The 19,633-nt window shown below is 37.3% G+C and overlaps 1 protein-coding gene across 5 annotated transcripts in view; it reads right to left on the bottom strand.

The window, feature by feature from the left end:
* Positions 1 to 19,633, bottom strand: part of arb2a (ARB2 cotranscriptional regulator A) — a 503,242-nt gene that overhangs the window by 111,914 nt on the left and 371,695 nt on the right. The window contains exon 11 of one of the 5 annotated variants that reach the window (XM_061906254.1): positions 16,740 to 16,837. The exons of the other annotated variants lie outside the window; for them this stretch is intronic. Coding sequence (XP_061762238.1) covers positions 16,755 to 16,837 — 83 coding nt within the window. The 3' untranslated portion in view covers positions 16,740 to 16,754. Of the gene's footprint in view, positions 1 to 16,739; positions 16,838 to 19,633 lie in introns of those variants that run through there. 5 annotated transcript variants of the gene reach the window in all.

Genomic DNA, 19,633 nt, shown 5'->3' with positions numbered 1-19,633 from the left:
ACATATTATCTGGCGTTTTGTTCCACAATATTATGCAAAACCAACTTTTGTTACATTCTGGTACATGATGTGTGTTTGAGATCTACGTAACTCCTGAAAATTTGCGTACGTCCGCCACTGTAGTCCGTGGGATTCCGTAGTCGATAAGCTTCTTCTTTTTTACTATCTTCTCTCCTCTGCTGTTTCCAGGTTTAAAATAATTACTGTAGAATATAATATTATAATAATATAATTCTTAATTGATTAAAAAAAATAAAAAATCGATTTTTAAACACCCAGCCCTACTAAATATGTCCTGTCCAGCAACTTTAGTACATGTTTGGGAAGAATTACGTCAAACAAAAGGTGTTTTATTTTCAAATGTATCAGAGCTGTTTTATCTATTTTATGGAGGAATGTAGTTAATCATAGAACTGGCACCCAATGTCATTAAAAGCGTAATTATTTCAAATCTAGAATTATTTTGTATCGAGAATTGATTCTGAACTGAATTTTTACCCCCAAGAATCTAATTGAATCGTGTGATGCCCAAAGAATCACAGTCCTAATGGCTCTACCATGAGTGTTCTTTAAAAACAACAACAATTCCACCAATGAAATGACCTCAAATTAAACTGTTAAGCAACATTTGGATGACATTAAATCATTGTTGGCTTACCTCAGCAGTGGAGATGTACAGCATTCTTTAAAATTCCTCTAAGGACATTGAGCACTGCACTTGCTGTGTTAATTTAAAGGTAGAGAAAGACTGGGAGAAAATCGGATGGGGTGATTTCGAGGAATGATTGTTGAGATTTGCAAGGGTTTATTGGATTAATTCTACTTTATAGATTGTGCTTTAAACAAGTCGACGAGTCAACAGAACAACAATTGTAATTACGACATTTCCTACCATCCTGTTGACTACAGCATATATTAGGGTCATACATTGGTGAGGAGTAACAGACATAGGGAACTAGATTTAGATCAACTAAAAGATGATCACAAATATACATTAACAATCATCTTCTATTCTCTTGATTCTACGGTCAAGCTGCCATAAAATGTGTCGCAAGGTTTGTGCGCTCTTTTCCTAAGTGGTTTGCCACATGTTGAGGTCAGGGGTAAAGGCTAGGCGGATTACAGCCTATATCAACTCAATGAGAAGAGGCCATATGGGCAAATGAGATCCATGTCCGTGAAGTACTAATCTGGGGATGCCCTCTGTGTGACCAGGGATGGACACTACTAGCAGCAGCTAAGAGGCTTGGGGATTCGTGGCCTGCTTTACTGGATCCTGTACGTTAGCTCCCCCATCTGACTCTGGCCTCTTGGAGGAAATGCTTGGTGCAACTGTGACGATGCGACAAATAAAGAAAACAAAAACTCTAATGTAGGTCTGCAACGATTGATCAATTAAATCGGTAAGAAAAAATATTTGATTTATATTCTGTTGCAACGATTAATCGTTACATGAGTGTAACTATTTTAAAAGTATAAACTCCGGACTGCATAGAGTGCCTGGAACTTTGAATACACGTATGCAATTTCTCCATGGCCACTACAATAAAGCCTACTATGTACAATTTTAGTAATCAAGTGATCCATTAATTGCCGTATTTACCGGACCATGGGGCTGACCGGATTATAAGGCGCACTGCCGATGAATGGTAATTTAAAAAAAAGAAGTTTTTTCATATAGTGTATTTGGCGCACTGGATTATAGGGCGCATTGAAGGAGTCATCTACCAATTGTTTTTTTTTTTGTAAATTAAAAACACTTCCCTGTGGCCTGCATAACATGTGATGGCGGTTCTTTGGTCAAAATGTTGCTTAGATGATGTTTTACAGAAAATTTTAAAGCCGCTTTCTGACCATCGCTCCCGGATGCGCTGTTTTGTGGGCGGTCTTATTTATGTGGCTCACCTTCAGAAGCGTCTTCTCCCCGTCATCTTTGTCGTAGCGGTGTAGCATGCAAGGACGGGAGTGGAAGAACTATCAAAAGATGGGGCTAACTGTTTTAAAGACATTCAGACTTCACTTCAATCAAAAACGGCGCAGCATCGCCTCATCCGGAAACAACAACACCGGAAATGTGTCCCGTGAAAAACTGTCCGACCGGAACTCTAATAACTAAAGTTCTTTGAGTGAATAATTGACACTCACTACACCGGTATGTTTTAGAGCTTTCTTCGTGAGTTTACTGAAATATATAAGTAAGAATTTTACACTACTTTATATTACAAATGGCAACAGCGGAGCATGAATGTCCCATAACAAGATAGAGAGAAAGCTTATCAACTATGGACTACAAAGGCAGATACACCCAATTTTTCAGGATTTACGCAGAACCCAAATACAGATCGGCAGGTACCAGAATGTAAGAAATGTTGTTTTTGCATAATATTGTGAAACAAAACGCCAGATAATATGTCTTACCTTATACACACACCATAATAATACTCATATGTTTAATGCGCCAACAATCCTTTAAGCGGTGCGGCTTCATAGCTTACCAAAGTCATACTAAAACAAACTTATTCCTTACATTAGGCATATTGGGTTATAAGGCGCACTATTGAGTTTAAAAAAAAAAATTGTGCCTTATAGTCCAGAAAATACCGTAGTTTGTTCGATTAATCAAGAACAAACTTGACAGCCACAATGTGTATTTTAAAATTAAATTGTTGAAATAAACAACACATTTTCTGCTTGGTTAAATACGTGTGCATTAGTTTCCGTACGAAAACTAATGTTTGTGTATTTAACGTTCCAGTTACTCCATGCCGTTCAGATTTTATATATTTTTTTTCTTAGTTACTCTCAATAAACAATTAATCAAAGCACCAAAAAAAAAAAAAAAAATACAAACAAACAACCTTATCGATTCAATCAATTAATTGTTGATGGCCAAACGGGCACATGAGAGCGGTGGTGTACGCGTGCCATGATCTGTGTTTACGGCAAACAGCAGTTTTTTAAAACATGTATTATTAATGAATTCATGTTCCTGCTCAGTGGCCTTGTGGTTAGAGTGTCCGCCCTGAGATCGGTAGGTCATGATTTCAAACCCCTGCCGAGTCATACCAAGGACTATACAAATGGAACAAATGGGACGGCGTGGCACAGTGGAAGAGTGGTCGTGCGCAACCCGAGGGTCCCTGGTTCAAATCCCACCTAGTACCAACCTCGTCACGTCCGTTGTGTCCTGAACAAGACACTTCACCCTTGCTCCTGATGGGTGCTGGTTGGCGCCTTGCATGGCAGCTCCCTCCATCAGTGTGTGAATGTGTGTGTGAATGGGTAAATGTGGAAGTAGTGTCAAAGCGCTTTGAGTACCTTGAAGGTAGAAAAGCGCTATACAAGTACAACCCATTTATTTATTTAACCCATTACCTACCTGCTTGGTACTCAGCATCAATGGTTGGAATTGGGGGTTAAATCACCAAAATAATTCCAGAGTGTGGCCACCGCTGCTACTCACTGCTCCCTTCACCTCCCAGGGGGTGGAACAAGGGGATGGGTTAAATGCAGAGGGTAATTTCACCACACCTAGTGATTATCAGTGGTACTTTAACTTTAATGATGTGTGTCTATTAGAAAAAAAGGTTATGGTAAGCAGAAAAATTATTGTTTATTTAAACTTTTTTCCCTAAAATACACACTCAGGCTATGACGTGTGTTTTGTCCTATTAATCAATGAATCCAATAAACTAATCGACAGATTACTCAATGACTAAATCGATAGCTGCAGCCCTACTCCAATGTAGTATTATAGTAAGAAATTGAGACATGTTTATGAGTTACACTTCACATTTGCTGTGGCTTATCATTTGCTCTACTTCACATGTTATTTCTGTGAAAAAGCCTTGATTATGAAGAAAAAGAGAAACAATGTTTTGTTTGCCCCATGGCAACAAAATGAAATGGCAATAATAAACGAAGTGGAAAAAAATATATAAGAGAATAAAAAAAAAACAAGAAGGAGAGGGGTAATTATTGGAGATTGTGCCCCAGTGATTGGCTGAGGTACGGGTACTAGAAGGACAAATGGACAAATCTTAAGGAGCTAATAAAAGTGAATACAGAACAGCCCTCATGGGCAAATCTGGCACTAAGATGATAATGAGATTATAAAACCTCACTATATTGCAGCAAATTGTATAAGTGTTTCATTGAACCTTGTTGAACTTTCATTTATGCACGCCATGCTCTTTCCTTTTTTTGTTCCCTATTGCTTTCTTTCTCATTGAATGGTGGTTACAGTAAAAAGAAGTAGCAGGGACTATATCGCCTCCTGGATGGTTTACCTAATGCAGAGGTCAACAGAAGACCTAAGACTTGGACTTTTTGCAAACATGCTTCTCGTTAGTGTAATTGTGATTATTACACCCCGCATCTTCGAACTGCTTCAAGGACATTTAGCTGTCTGTCATATGCTATTTTTTTATGATCAATAGTAAGTGTTGATAACCAAAATATGTGCTTGAGTTTCAGACGAAATACAATTACATTGTCAGATAGGTCTTGCATTTTATTTGTTTTTTTAATAATTTCATTGGAATTTAGTTTCACAAACAAGGTAGTATGAATGCAAAGTGCTCAGCTGGTTTCAGAAGGAATGAAAAATTGTTGATTTTACACAGAAATAACACAACATGAGCCCATACCATATACAAATATTCATGCACATAGGGAGAACATAGTCTAAGTGCACACACACACATACAAAAGAAAGGACAAAAGCAAGTCGGTTTGGGAATTGGGAGCTGAGGGCATCACTTTCTGGGTGAATAGTGGTTTTATTTCATCGCGCCCACATGGCCTGCCTAGTTCTATCAAAAGTATTGCAAGAAGCTAAGAGTAAAAATGGCATCATTTCCAGTTTTACACGATTTAAGACGTTCCTAAGCCAGCTATTGTGTGACGGAGAATAACGTGTTTCCATGCATTGCTTAGCTATTAGGAGATCAGGTGTTAGTGGGGTGGGGCAACCAAAAAGACCAACACAGGCACCTCGGCAAATGTATGAAAAACCTAGCGCCATACCCCACTGAGTCCTGCACATGGGGTATTAGAGTAGATTGTAGCCAGGCAGGAATTTGTATAGTGCACTCTGAGGAGAACCTTGCATTTCAGTAAACTGTTTGGATGAGTGAACTAACTTTAGGATTTGATCCCATTAATTGCCTGATATTATTACTCCTATCGCCTTCTCCAACAACTGTTTCAAAAAATCGAGTTAGTAGGGGTCAAAAGATCCATTTATGTTGATTGTTGAAATGGATCATTTCTGTGCAGTCCACGTAAAGAGTCGATCAGAAACTGATTGGGGAAATAATAACGGGGTAAGGCAGCTTTGCCTGCAAGCTCCACAAAGTCCATTAAAAAAAGGTTCTCCCAGTGAAGGTCTTTAATATGCAGCAGTGCCTTATTTGGCAAGGTATTAAACGTGGGTCTGTTTGGGACAGTGTGAATAAGTGTTTTTTGTTTTTTTTTAAAAGTCAGGGCTAATGTTGAAGCTTCATTTAGTTTTTACGGATTTGGTCCCAAACCTTTGGTGAGCTGGGACATTATAAACTGTAAGAGAAAGTCCTGCAGAAAGGACAGTAGTCTTGGGGGAAAAGGCCGAAAAATAAAATTGAAGATTAGTTTCCAATTCCCCCCCTCTTTTTAAAGAAACCAATGAATATAAATGACGGATGTGATTCACAACGAGTTATGCTTTTGTGTTTGTTTGAAATTACACTGCATACATCTTACACTTAGTAAAATTCAAATTTGTATAATGTTGGTCTTTTTTGACCCGATGTAAATTGTCATTTTTATGCAATTATTTTCAAAGAACTAAATTAAGAGCTTTGTATGGGAAGCAATACCTTTGTCTTGAAGAAAATACTTCTGTAAACAAAAATGTAGCATTGTACATTGCATGCAAATAAATCATCTCCAACATTGAGATAAAGTGCACAATTAGAAATTTGACTTAAAAAAAACTCCGTTTGTAAGTGTAAAATGTAGCGTTGTACACTTCATGCAAACAGAAAATCTCAAATAAATCATTTGAGATACCAATAATCATTAAATAGTAATACAAATCAATCAGATCAAAAAAGGACACACTTAAAACTCCTTTTTTGAATAAAATCATTATGTAAATAAAATACTACATGTGTTGTACATTGTATACAAATAAATGTACCCACATCTGCAGTCCCCTCCAAGGTTTTTCATTGTCATCCCATTGGGTCGAGTTTTTTCTTGTCCTGCGTGGGATCTGAGCCGAGGATGTCGTCGTGGCTTGTGCAGCCCTTTGAGACACTCGTGATTTAGGGCTATAAAAATAAATATTGATTGATTGAAAGCTCAACGGTACTGCCTTGCTAGCTTTTAACACACTAACAGGACATGCCGTATGTTTAAACGTAAACATGCTGCTATTTTCGCTCTATATTGATGAAAAAGACGCCTCAAAATGAGACCTGCGACAATCCCAGTCAGCTGTTTTGGATACGATTGCAGTCAGACCTCCAGCCGATGGGATCATTTTGATAAGCATAGCTTTTTGCTTTGTGTCATGACAAAGTTGCAATATTATCTCATGTTTTCAATCCTTATTTAACGACAAATCATCAAGTTATCCACTTATGTGTGTTGGTTCCATTTGTGTAGATGGGGCAGCATGAAACACGCCCGAGCGACTAAAAAAAATGTGTCCTTCCTCTATATTGATAATTACATGCGTTTATAATTCCAGTTTTGTAGCGGCACATGCGTGTCCGTGCGCTTTAGGCACTTAAACATTCAAGAGCTTTCCTTGGCTCCTTGTTAGTATGCGCTGATTTTTAGAAATAATGTACACTTCACTGCACATGTAATGGATCACCATGTTGCTGATTAAACGTGTTATAATGGGTTTCAGCAGCACAGGTGCGTTTATGCGTGTTTTAAACACTGAAATAGATTGATAATGTTCCCAGGGCTCTGTGTAAATGCGGCCTGGTTTTAAAGATAATGTACGTGTCATTGTACATCAAAATAAACTATATAATAACAAAGCTGTAATGCCACCAAGTCAGCTGTGGCTTCTGTTTTGACAAAATGTGCATGACAGCTGGCATATGCGTTTGTCCGTAGACATGGACAACTTTGAAACTGCACTTGTGTGGATGGAGATTGTTTGAATCCCGCATATTTTTTAAACTATTGGAGAGTTGCAGGTTTTCTATTTTATGTCATGGTCACTTAACAACACTTAAGTATGTGTCGGAAATAATAGGTGCCTTGCATCTATTCAGAAAACAATTATAATCGAGATCTCTTAGGAGTTTGAGTTTATTTCGAACATGCAAGCATACAACATGATACATCACCATTTCCAGTTTCTCTTTTCAACATGTTCAAAAAGGAGTAGGAAGAAGCAGAGTTTATTTAATCCTACCCCTTTTCTTTTACATAACAGTTGCTAAAACTTGTGTTCACTTCCTGTTCTCAATGTATTCACAATATACTCCATAAGTAATCACAATAAAAATAAATAAATAAATAATTGGTGAAGTAAGTTTTATTCCATACGATGAGATAAGTAAGATTATTTAGACAATGAAAGAATGAATGGGTGAATAAAAATCTGAATATTTATCATGGTTTTTCTTTTTTGTACTTTGTAAACACTTTAAGTTTGAAGAGTTTCTTGAAGTAGATGATATTAGTACATTGTTTGATTGCTTTGATTAATCCATTCCATAATTTAATTCCACATACTGATATACGGAAAGTCTTCAATGATTTAAACTACATTTTTCTCTAAGATTATATTTCTCCTCTTTTGTTGAGAAAAATTGTTGTATATTCTTGGGAAGCAGGTTATAGTTTGCTTTGTGTATAATTTTAGCTGTTTGCAATTTCACTATGTCGTGGAATTTCAGTATCTTTGATTTGAGTTACAACACAAACAGCCCGTAACAATATTTAATCTAATCACCTCACACATCAGGGTGAAGAACCTACTGAAATCATTCACTTCTGCTATAACCAAAGCTGCATAAAATTACTACATTTCTAGAAATAATGTGTAGCTGCTACATGCAGTTTGCGTGTATCATGTTGTAAACATAGTCGTACATGTTTTTTTGAGGTATGAGAGACCGGTGTACCAAAAAGTATTGGCAATTTAGATTACTAGAAACGCATGACCTTTGACTACCATTTACTACTAGTTGCATGTAAAATTATGTCAGTTTTTTTTTTGTTTTAGAGCCAAGCATGTGTTTTTAAATGCATGTGTAAGCTGTTGTGAAATGCATACATTCATATATATCATAAAATAAATAGTGTCCCTACTTCTTGGAAATGCACTTACTACGGGGGCTTCAGAACATAAGCCCTGCCATAATCGAAGGGAAACTACTGTATTTTTTCCGATCATAGGTAGGGCGCACCAGATTAAATTTGTTTCATTTATTTTATTATTATTTTGCTTTTATTTAACTAGGTAAAATCCCATTGAGATCACAGATCTCTTTTCCAAGGGAGACTTGGCCAAGAGGGGAGCAGCAATGTAACATTGAAGACAGTAAACAAAACATAAAACATCAAATTTACAACATTAAAACTTGCTCACATAACACATGTGCATACAGACAAGGTAGGCTGCAATCCTTTCACAGGAGCTTTAAACTCATTTAAGGTAACAAGGGTTTGACGTTGAAGATCAGATTGTAGGTTATTCAAAGCATTCGGTGCTGAAAACCTAAATGCTTTCTTGCCCAGTTCAGTTCTATTATAAGGCGCACACCAGATTATAAGGCGCATTAAAAATTTGTCATATTATATATTTTTTCTACATTTAAAACACTTCCTTGTGGTCTACCTAACATGTGATTGTGGTTCTTTGGTCAAAATGTTGCATAGATGATGTTTTACGGATCATTTTCAAGTCAATTTCTGACAGTCGCTTAAGGATGCGCCGTTTTGTAGGCGGTCTTATTTATGTGGCTCACCTTCAACAGCGTCTTCTCCCCGTCATCTTTGTTGTAGTGGTGTAGCGTGCAAGGACGGGAGTGGAAGAAGTGTCAAAAGATGGAGCTAACTGTGTTAATGACATTCAGACTTTACTTAAATCAATAACGGAGCAGCATCCACTCATCCGTGGTTCCTGAGTGCTATAACAACACCGGAATTGTGTCTTGTGAAAAACCGTTCGACGAGAAACCCTCTAATAACTAAAGTTATGTGGGTCAATTATGTAAAACCACTACGCGGGTAATTTTTAGCACTTTCATAGCAAGGGTGAATGGATGGCATAGCAAGTCTACTGACAGATATACGTTAGAACTTTATGCTACTTTATATTAGAAATGGCAACAGCAAAGGATGAATGTCCCATAACAAGAAGATAAAGAAAATGAAGAAGCGTATCCACTACGTCGTCCACACGGACTACATTGGCGGACGCAAGCGAAATTTCAGGATCAATGCAGATCCCAAATACAGATCAGCGGGTACCAAAAGGTAAGAGAAGTTGGTTTCGCATTATATTGCAAAACAAAACGCCAGATAATATGTCTGCTAATAGGTGCCATTTTGCAGTCCTTATACACACACCATAGTAAGACTCGTATGTCTGACTAGGGTAGCCTTAATGCGGCGACAATCCATCAAGCGGTGTGGTGTCAAAGTCGTACTAAAACATTTTGATAGATTTTTGAGCGCTGTGTGTAATGTTCTACAGCAGTGGTTCTCAAATGGGGGTACGCTTACCCCTGGGGGTACTTGAAGGTATGCCAAGGGGTACGTGAGATTTTTTAAAAATATTCTAAAAATAGCACCAATTCAAAAATCCTTTATAAACATATTCATGGAATAATACTTCAACAAAATGTGAATGTATGTTCATTAACTCTGAAATGAAATGCAACAATGCAATATTCAGTGTTGACGGCTAAATTTTTTTGTGGACATGTTCCATAAATATTGATGTTAAAGATTTATTTTCTTGTGAAGAAATGTTTAGAATTAAGTTCATGAATCCAGATGGATCTCTATTACAATCCCCAAAGAGGGCACTTTAAGTTGATGATTACTTCTATGTGTAGATTTTTTTTTTTTATAATTGAATCACTTGTTTATTTTAACAAGTTTTTTGTTATTTTCTTAATCTTTTTTTCCAAAGAGTTCAAGAAAGACCACTACAAATTAGCAATATTTTGCATTGTTGTACAATTTAATAAATCAGAAACTGATGACATAGTGCTGTATTTTACTTCTTTATCTCTTTTTTTCAACCAAAAATGCTTTGCTCTGATTAGGGGGTACTTGAATTAAAAAAAATGTTCACAGGGGGTACATCACTGAAAAAAGGTTGAGAACCACTGTTCTACAGTATATTCTCAATGGAACATTTAAAGTTTTGGTGTTATCTACTGGTGTCATCTTGCAGTCCACACATTCTTCTTATGTGTGACTACCATCTATTGGTCACATTTATCATAACACCATGTGTCAAATAAAATTGCTTTGAGGTCGGTAAGCAAAACCAGAATTATTCCATTCATTAGGCGCACAGGGCTGTAAGGTGCACTATCAATTTTTACAACATGAAAGGATTTTAAGTGCGCCTTACAGTCCGAAAAAGACGGTAATCATGTTCGCTCAAATGAAACTGTCAACATTCTATAGATGACAGTGTAGTGTGTGACAAGGATTTCAGTTTGACACTGTCCTAAACTTTAATTGAACACATTTATATCATGGTGGTTGCAGTTTTCAGAAAGTTGTACCTACTGTATTAGCGTACCGCATCCCACTGACAGTTGTGTTTCTAATAATTCAAAATGCCAACAAATGAATCAAAACAACCTCCAAAACGTCAGTCTTCTTTTAATAACTGTACCCTTTTTGGTGAATCGGTTTCACAATAAACCAACACAACAACATACTGTATGTAATTTGACTTGACTTTCCAGTAAGTCATTCAGTTTTGTTGAGTACAGTATATTGAGTACCTTCATCTTTTCTATTTGTCTGGTAAGAATCAAATGGCAGAAACCCTTGTCTTAGTCATGCAGGAATGGCTTGTCTATCGAACTACATTGGCATATCTTTGATAATCCTGATGCAGGAGGAGATACAAGGAGGACACATATCAAAGCGCTGACTGCGATCAATAAACAGGGACAGTTCTCAAGAATGGAATCAAGGAGGTGAATCAAAGTGGTCGAGTGTTTGATTCAAAGGAAATGTCCCCATGAGAAAGGCAACCTACATGATGGATCAGATTGCCCTGTCACCATGGTAATACCACTGTGACACGACAATGGACTGAGGGCATCTCACTCTGCATCTACACATGCATGGTGTCAGCTTCTTTTCAAGTCATCCATCCCACCAAGTTTCTTAGAAGACAATATGAAATTCACTGGGTCAATAGAAGGAAATGTCAGGATATTTTTGTAGCATGTATTTTTTCTTTAAAGTGGAACAAGGTTATGAATGTCAAGACTGGATTGGTTCAAAAAGCTTCAGTTTCCAACCCATACATTGGAGGAAACAAGGGGATCTTATACAGTCCCTTTATACAGTGCCTGCAGGATTTTGCGATATTGCGATTGTACAAATTCAACCAATCCACACAAATTATGCGCAGCCTCACAACGTTGTCCAATGCATGCAACTTCCACAGTTTGGCCAATCAGCATCATTTTCGCCTATCAATTTTTTCTGTGGCCCCTAAACATTCACTTCAACCGTCCAATCGAAACGTATGTTTGTTTCTTATGTAGACAAAGCAGAAACAACATGTAACAATGTATCAGCTCTTTTTTGCTCAGACGACACAATTATCGTCCTTCCGCGTAGCTCAGACCTACTTATGATTACTTTTTGCCGAGTAGGGAGATAACGATTAACTATGGATTAATGGTAACCGCGGTAAAACGCCTAATGAATAGTATCACCGATTTAAATTAAAATTATCAAAAAACCGTGACTGACATCCACATTTTGATTAACTAACTGACGACTAGTGCTAGTTCACTAGCAGGGTCAAATGCTAACATGACTACTCTTTCCACATTAAAAATCAACATAGGACAGCAGGAGTGTCCAAACGCCGACTGGTGGGCCAAATGCGGCATCTTTAATGAGATAACGGCACAAGATCAATTTCAATAAGCAACCAGCCCGTACGGATTGTTTAATTACCCAAGAGTCAGACAAGTGGCAAATTTTCACCAATGTAAGAAATTCAGTTCAGTGTCCATGATAGGTTTCTTGACATAACAAGCACAACATTGACTTATATGACCCAATCCACACAACCTTTACAAGTCGCGTTGCAGAAAAAAATAAATCAACACACATGGTCACACATAGCATAACCTGTTCACAGAACTTTGTGGATATTATTAAAAAAAAAACATCCCATCACCATGAAAGATTCTAAATTATACCCATTTAAATTATTTGCAAGGCATGATGGGGAAAAGAGCAAAACAATCTTTCAACACATACCCACGTTTAACTTTTAGCTGCTCGATATCACTGAGTGATTACAAAGCTTTAAATAGATTGTCACGGAAGTAAACAAGGTGGGAGTTGAACTTTTACACACTCTTAGTATTCAATTATAATAATTATTAAATAATATATGCATTATATTATTATAATAACTGAAAATAAACACGCACACACACACACATTATTCACATTTATTACATATATATATATATATATACATATATATAAATATATATACATATATATATATATATATATATATATATATATATATATATTCGTACAAAAATACACACACACATATATATACAAACCCCGTTTCCTTATGAGTTGGGAAATTGTGTTAGATGTAAATATAAACGGAATACAATGATTTGCAAATCATTTTCAACTCATATTCAGTTGAATATGGTACAAAGACAACATGTTTGATGTTCAAACTGATAAACATTTTTTTTTGTTGCAAATAATCATTAACTTTAGAATTTGATGCCAGCAACACGTGACAAAGAAGTTGGGAAAGGTGGCAATAAATATTGATAAAGTTGAGGAATGCTCATCAAACACTTATTTAGAACATCCCACAGGTGTGCAGGCTAATTGGGAACAGGTAGGCGTCATGATTGGGTATAAAAACAGCTTTCCAAAAAATGCTCAGTCTTTCACACGAAAGGATGGGGCAAGGTGGACCCCTTTGTCCACAACTGCGTGAGCAAATAGTACAACAGTTTCAGAACAACGTTTCTCAAAGTGCAATTGCAAGAAATTTAGGAATTTCAACATCTACGGTCCATTATATCATCAAAAGGTTCAGAGAATCTGGAGAAATCACTCCACGTAAGCGGCATGGCCGGAAACCAACATTGAATGACCGTGACCTTCGATCCCTCAGACAGCACTGTATCAAAAACCGACATCGTAGTCTAAAGGATATCACCACATGGGCTCAGGAACACTTCAGAAAAGCCACTGTCACTAAACAAAGTATATCGCTACATCTGTAAGTGCAAGTTAAAGCTCTACTATGCAAAGCGAAAGCCATTTATCAACAACATCCAGAAACACCGCCGGCTTCTCTGGGCCTGAAATCATCTAAGATGGACTGATGCAAAGTGGAAAAGTGTTCTGCGGTCTGACGAGTCCACATTTCAAATTGTTTTTGGAAATATTCAACATCGTGTCATCCGGACCAAAGGGGAAGTGAACCATCCAGACGGTTATTGGCGCAAAGTTCAAAAGCCAGCATCTGTGATGGTATGGGAGTGCATTAGTGCCCAAGGCATGGGTAACTTACACATCTGTGAAGGCACCATTAATGCTGAAAGGTACATACAGGTCTTGGAACAACATATGCTGCCATCTAAGTGCTGTCTTTTTCACGGAGTCCCTTGCTTATTTCAGCAAGACAATGCCAAGCCACATTCAGCACGTGTTACAACAGCGTGGCTTGGTAAAAAAAAGAGTGCTGGTACTTTCCTGGCCTGCCTGCGGTCCAGACCTGTCTCCTATCAAAAATGTGTGGCGCATTATGAAATGTAAAATACAACAGCAGAGACCCCGGACTGTTGAACAACTAAAACTCTATATAAAACACGAATTGGAAATAATTCCACTTTCAAAGCTTCAACAACTAGTTTACTCTCAAACGTTTATTGAGTTTTGTTAAAAGAAAAGGTTATGTAACACAGTGGTGAACATGCCCTTTCCCAACTACTTTGGCATGTGTTGGAGCCATGAAATTCTAAGTTAATTATTATTTGCAAAAAAAAAAAATAAAGTTTATGACTTTGAACATCAAATATCTTGTCTTTGTAGTGCATTCAATTGCAGAGGGGTTGAAAAAGATTTGCAAATCATTGTATTCTGTTTATATTTACATGTAACACAATTTCCCAACTCATATTGAAACAGGGTTTATACATACATATATATATATATATATATATATATATATATATATATATATATATATATATATATATATATATATATATATATACACACACACATATATATACACATACCTACCTGCCTACATCCAGTCAGCTTTATGCTCCTGCCACATTTTTTTAGCCCAATGCAGAAACTTTGGACACCGCTGTATTACAGTCCAAACTTTTATAAACACATTACTGACTGAGCAACTAAGGTATTTAATTGTGCACACTGAACCTGCAGGCTGTGCTCTCTTAGAAAAGGTTGATCGAGCTTTTCTCAGAAGAATATAACACAATTTTGTCAATAAGGTCGAAGATTTCTACAAAACAGAGTGAACTCATATGACGTCACGTAATTTTGCCTTTATTAAAAAAGACATTCTAAAATGTTTCAAATGAAAATGGATAAAACACACTCAAATAAAAATATGGCTCTTAAGAACCTAGAACAATATAGTAGTATATGCAGTCAATTTATTATAAGTAAATAATACTTAAATAAAACCTGGTTAAAATACGGTATGAGCACATTCAACATTTACGAAATACTAATACTAACTGTGATCATACCTGTTCATATCGTTATATCCTTACAACGGTACAAAGCATTTTGGGTAATGTAACATATAAATAAGTGCTTCCTAATTTACATGCATGTATATATGTGTGGAACGAACCACCTCCAGCCTAATGTGACGAAGACCAAGGAACTGGTTGTGGACCTGGGAAGGAGGAAGAGTACTCCGGCGACCCCTGTTTCCATCAGGGGGGTGGACGTGGACATGGTTGAAGATTATAATTACCTGGTAGTAAGTACACATCAACAACAAGCTGAATGGGTCAAAACACGCTGAGGCACTCTACAAAAAGGGACAGAGCCGCCTTTACTTCCTCAGGAGGCTAGGATCCTTCAAAGTCTGTACAAAGACGTTGAAGATGTCCTACGAGTCGGTGGTGGCAGGCGCCTTCTTGTACCCTTAGCCTGCTGGGGCAGCGGGCCGAGAGCGAGGGATGCAAACCGACTGGACAAGTTGGTAGAGAAGGCCACTAACGTGGTGGGAGTGGAGTTAGACTCTCTAGCGGTGGTGACAAGAGGATAAGTCTAGCAAAACTACTAGCCATTATGGACAACACCTCCCACCCACTACACTCGGACCTTGCCGAGAGAATGAGCACATTCAGTGGAAGGCTCAGACTACCAAAATGCAACACAGAACGACACAGGAGGTCCTTCATACTGACAGCCATCACACTGTATAATTCATATGTTCCTTGACTGCACTTAAATGTAGAATATATGTAGAATATATTTATATTATTCATATATCATATATTATATATATAATATTTTACAGTATATATATTATAATATTTTGTATTATCATTGTTTATTGTGAGCGAACTGTGGTGCTGAATTTCCCCCAGGGATCTATAAAGTACTTTGATTCTCTTCTATTCATCAAAACTTGAATTATTCAGTCTAAGACAATAAAAAACAGAATTGCAACTCTGATTCAGTAAAAAGGCAGCATTTAGATGTTAGAGATGTTGAAGAGTGACAATTATCTATCATTGTCTCTCATTTACCAACAACATACTGCTACAGTTCCCAAATGGGCTGAACATGTCAGGATAAATATTTCGGAACATGAATGTTTATGATGGACAAACACTTGTTAAGCGTAAAATGAAAATGGAGAATATCTGGAACTTGTAGACAACGATAGACAGCAGACAAACGGCGAGCCTTTGGTGGGCTTTCTTTCTATAATTCTAATTGCTACTATTAGTTATAATTGAATGAAACAGTACAGGATTTTGACAATGAGCTACTTTTACGCCTGTTCGGTATACAATGAATAAAACATTTTGATAAATGAATAGACTCACAAGACGATTCAACGTTTTCTGACCAAAAATGGAATAAAAGCCTCAAACGGAACTTTTGCCTCAAATTTCAGAAAAAAGCTGCCACAAATTTTCAGCATTTCAGGGCACAGCAATCACACAAAAAAAACTGCAAAACCCTCATTATGCTTGATCTGACACTTCAGGATTTGTCAAACATATTTCAGCGGTAAAATGCCAATATGATTGCATTCACTTTACATTTTAACAAAGCATTCTTTTGACAATGGTTTGACAATGGTTTGCTGAATCCAGAGCATCCTCAGGAGTATGCATGCATTATTGTGCTACGGTCCATTACAAATGTAACCGAAACAAAAGTAGTAAAGCCAGGTCAAAGGCTGAAATCCGGTTCACCAGAGTTTACCTGGTGTATTTCCTGCAACACGACAGCGACATGTCGGATTTGGGCTAGGAAAACATTGAAATGCATTTGTGAAAACACACTTCTCGTGAGCTCGTCTGCTGAGGGAGCGGACTTCCACAAAACCAAGCTGAAAAAACACAGATGTTAGAGGGGATGAGGTTAATTTCAGTGAGCCCGTATTTCCTCTCGGAGCAAGTCATCACACGAACATCAGTCAGCCCGCGCGTGTGTGTGTGTTCGTGTGTTTGTGTGTGTGTGTGTGTGTGTGTGTGTGTGTGTGTGTGTGTGTGTGTGTGTGTGTGTGTGTGTGTAGACGGGGTGCCGGCAGCAAGAAGATGTTTCATGGTCAGTAGTGCGTGGATCGGACAGTTGAGGGTTACTGTCAAAACTAGAGCGAAACAGCCTGTTTTTAGTGCTGCAGTTCCAAAGCCAGGGTTAGTTTTTAGGCTAAACGATGGAAGCACATTCTTTGGCAAAGGGTGACTGTGGTTATAATTTATTGCCTGTTGTGTTCTTTTTCTCTTTTCTTTCATTCATTAAAGTTGTTGCAATATGTGATTTTGTCAGTTTCGGACCTAGTGAGAAAATATATTTTAAAAACTGCAAAAGTTTGGGAGACCCTGGTCTAATGGGTTGTATGTGTCTTGCCAGGCTGGACATTTTAGTCAAGTGTTTGTGTTTTCCTGTGTTTGGTGTTTAGTTCCTGTTCGGCGCCCTTATTTCTACAGTTTCCATTTCCTGTAACATGTCTTTGCAGCACCTTTACTTTGTTTGCCAGTGCCCATGTGCAAGTTTAGTAATCAATGTTCAGCTGTTTTCGCATGCTACTAGACTACTAGCATTTTGTTAGGTTTACTTTAGGTTAAAGTCAAAGTATCAATGATTGTCACACACACACTAGGTGTGACGGAATTAGTCTCTGCATTTAACCCATCACCCTTGATCAATCCCTGGGAGGTGAGGGGAGCAGTGGTCAGCAGCAGTGTTGCCGCGCCCGGAAATAATTTTTGTTAATTCAACTCCCAATTCCAATCCTCTATGCTGAGTGCCAAGCTGGGAGATAATGGGTCCCATTTTTATTGTCTTTGGTATGACTCGGGTTTAGTTGTTCTCTGTATTTCATAAGCTTTTTCTATGCTTCCGCTGCACTCCCAGCTGCACTCACTTTTATATATATATATATATATATATATATATATATATATATATATATATATATATATATATGTATATATATATATATATATATACATATATATATATATATATATATATATATATATATATATATATATATATATATATATTAAATACCTTCTACCTGCACGCTGTTTTCAGCCGTCTTCTGCACCTCTGGATCACGTCAACTACTGCTATCATGCCACTCAAGCATTAAACTATGGTAATTTTAACAATTGTTGGTATAAAAAAAAACCTGCAGTGAGATTTCTCTTTCATTTCATGCATCACTTTTTAAACCCTACCCCTCCCATAGCTGAAATAAAAAATAAATAAATAATGGAAAATAGTGGTACATAGGCAAACATTGTGACTTTGTAATCAAAATGACAAATATGCATGAACTAAATCAAAGTAAGTCCCTTACCTTAGCTCATTAAGTTTAATTACAGCGTTTTGTTAAGTTGCTTGTAACTGAACACATTCGGTAATTAAAGTACAGGTAAGCCATTAACTTACTTTTGTCAGCCATTAATCAGTGTTTACATACAGAGAGCTCAGCCTTTGTAATTAATAATCAGCTTGGACAATGAGTAATCACCCAACAGGAAGTGTGTATGTGTGTACTGTTCAAACAGTAAGTTAGGCATGGGATCGCGTAATAGTGATTCTGCACCAGCTTTTCTTTTTCTATTCAGCCATCCATCCCTCGTCACCCACTCTTACTCCTCCTTACTCTTTCCCTTCCGCCTCATAGTGACAGTTTTTTTAAGCTCTTCCCTAACTTCATTCAATTTTCAGAATAAGTTTAATGTCAGCTTTGTGGTAGGGCTACTAATTCAGCTTTCCATATAGGCCGGATTAAACAATTCTGGTAGTATGCGCCCCTCTCAAAAAATAGACTAGTAAATGAGGAAAAAAATCAATTTTGCAATACGGTTAAACATAACAAATTGAAAATAAACACCAGCAGTCAAGTACGAGGGATTCAGGTCCAAGTTGAAATGGATTTTCAAAAGAACTGGCGATAAACATCCTAGTTGCGAGAAATGTAAAAATTGTAGCTCTGACCGTGCACCAGCACTGCTTTACAGATGATTGGGAACTACAGACAAACTTCCTTCATGTGCACTGCCTCTCCTTCTGCCAAAAATCTTGCGGTGCAAAGAACGCAGTCATCATATCATCACTGCACCACACATGGAGGCAGGATGGATGTGGAGGATGGGAGGAGACGTATGGCATAAGAAGCACACGAGGAGAAGTAAAGGCAGAGGCAGAAGAAGCAAAGACTAATCCTTCAAAATGTTTCCCTTTAAGGCTGTCTGAGTTGTCCCGGTGCCAAAGTCTCAAAAAGCATTTTTTAAAGTACCCACACACCTTCTTTTTTTTTTTTTTTGCCAAATATGGCAGACGTGCTACATTAACAATGCCTGTGAAATACTTAATGTATGTTTAATAAGATTAGGCTATGTGCCTTTCTTTACATGAACATTATCAATAAAACATGTCTATTAAAATAACTGAATCCTAACCAAAACTGGCTGATAAGTAAAGTAGCAGCAATGGAAGTTTAACAATTTCAGCCTTAAAAAAAAACTTCTGGTACCAATACAGCTTTTGTCATGCTTGTCACGGCTGTTTGTTCTTGCCCAGCAGGCACAAGACAGTGATACATCGTTTATTATACATACAGTACATGTCCTTTAAAACTGACTTTATCTGTAAATTGAGACAACATTGA

Source organism: Nerophis ophidion, linkage group LG07 (genome assembly GCF_033978795.1).
Source record: "Nerophis ophidion isolate RoL-2023_Sa linkage group LG07, RoL_Noph_v1.0, whole genome shotgun sequence".
NCBI lineage: Eukaryota > Metazoa > Chordata > Actinopteri > Syngnathiformes > Syngnathidae > Nerophis > Nerophis ophidion.
Note: the sequence above shows the minus strand (reverse complement) of the source record. Positions and strands in the feature narration are given on the sequence as shown.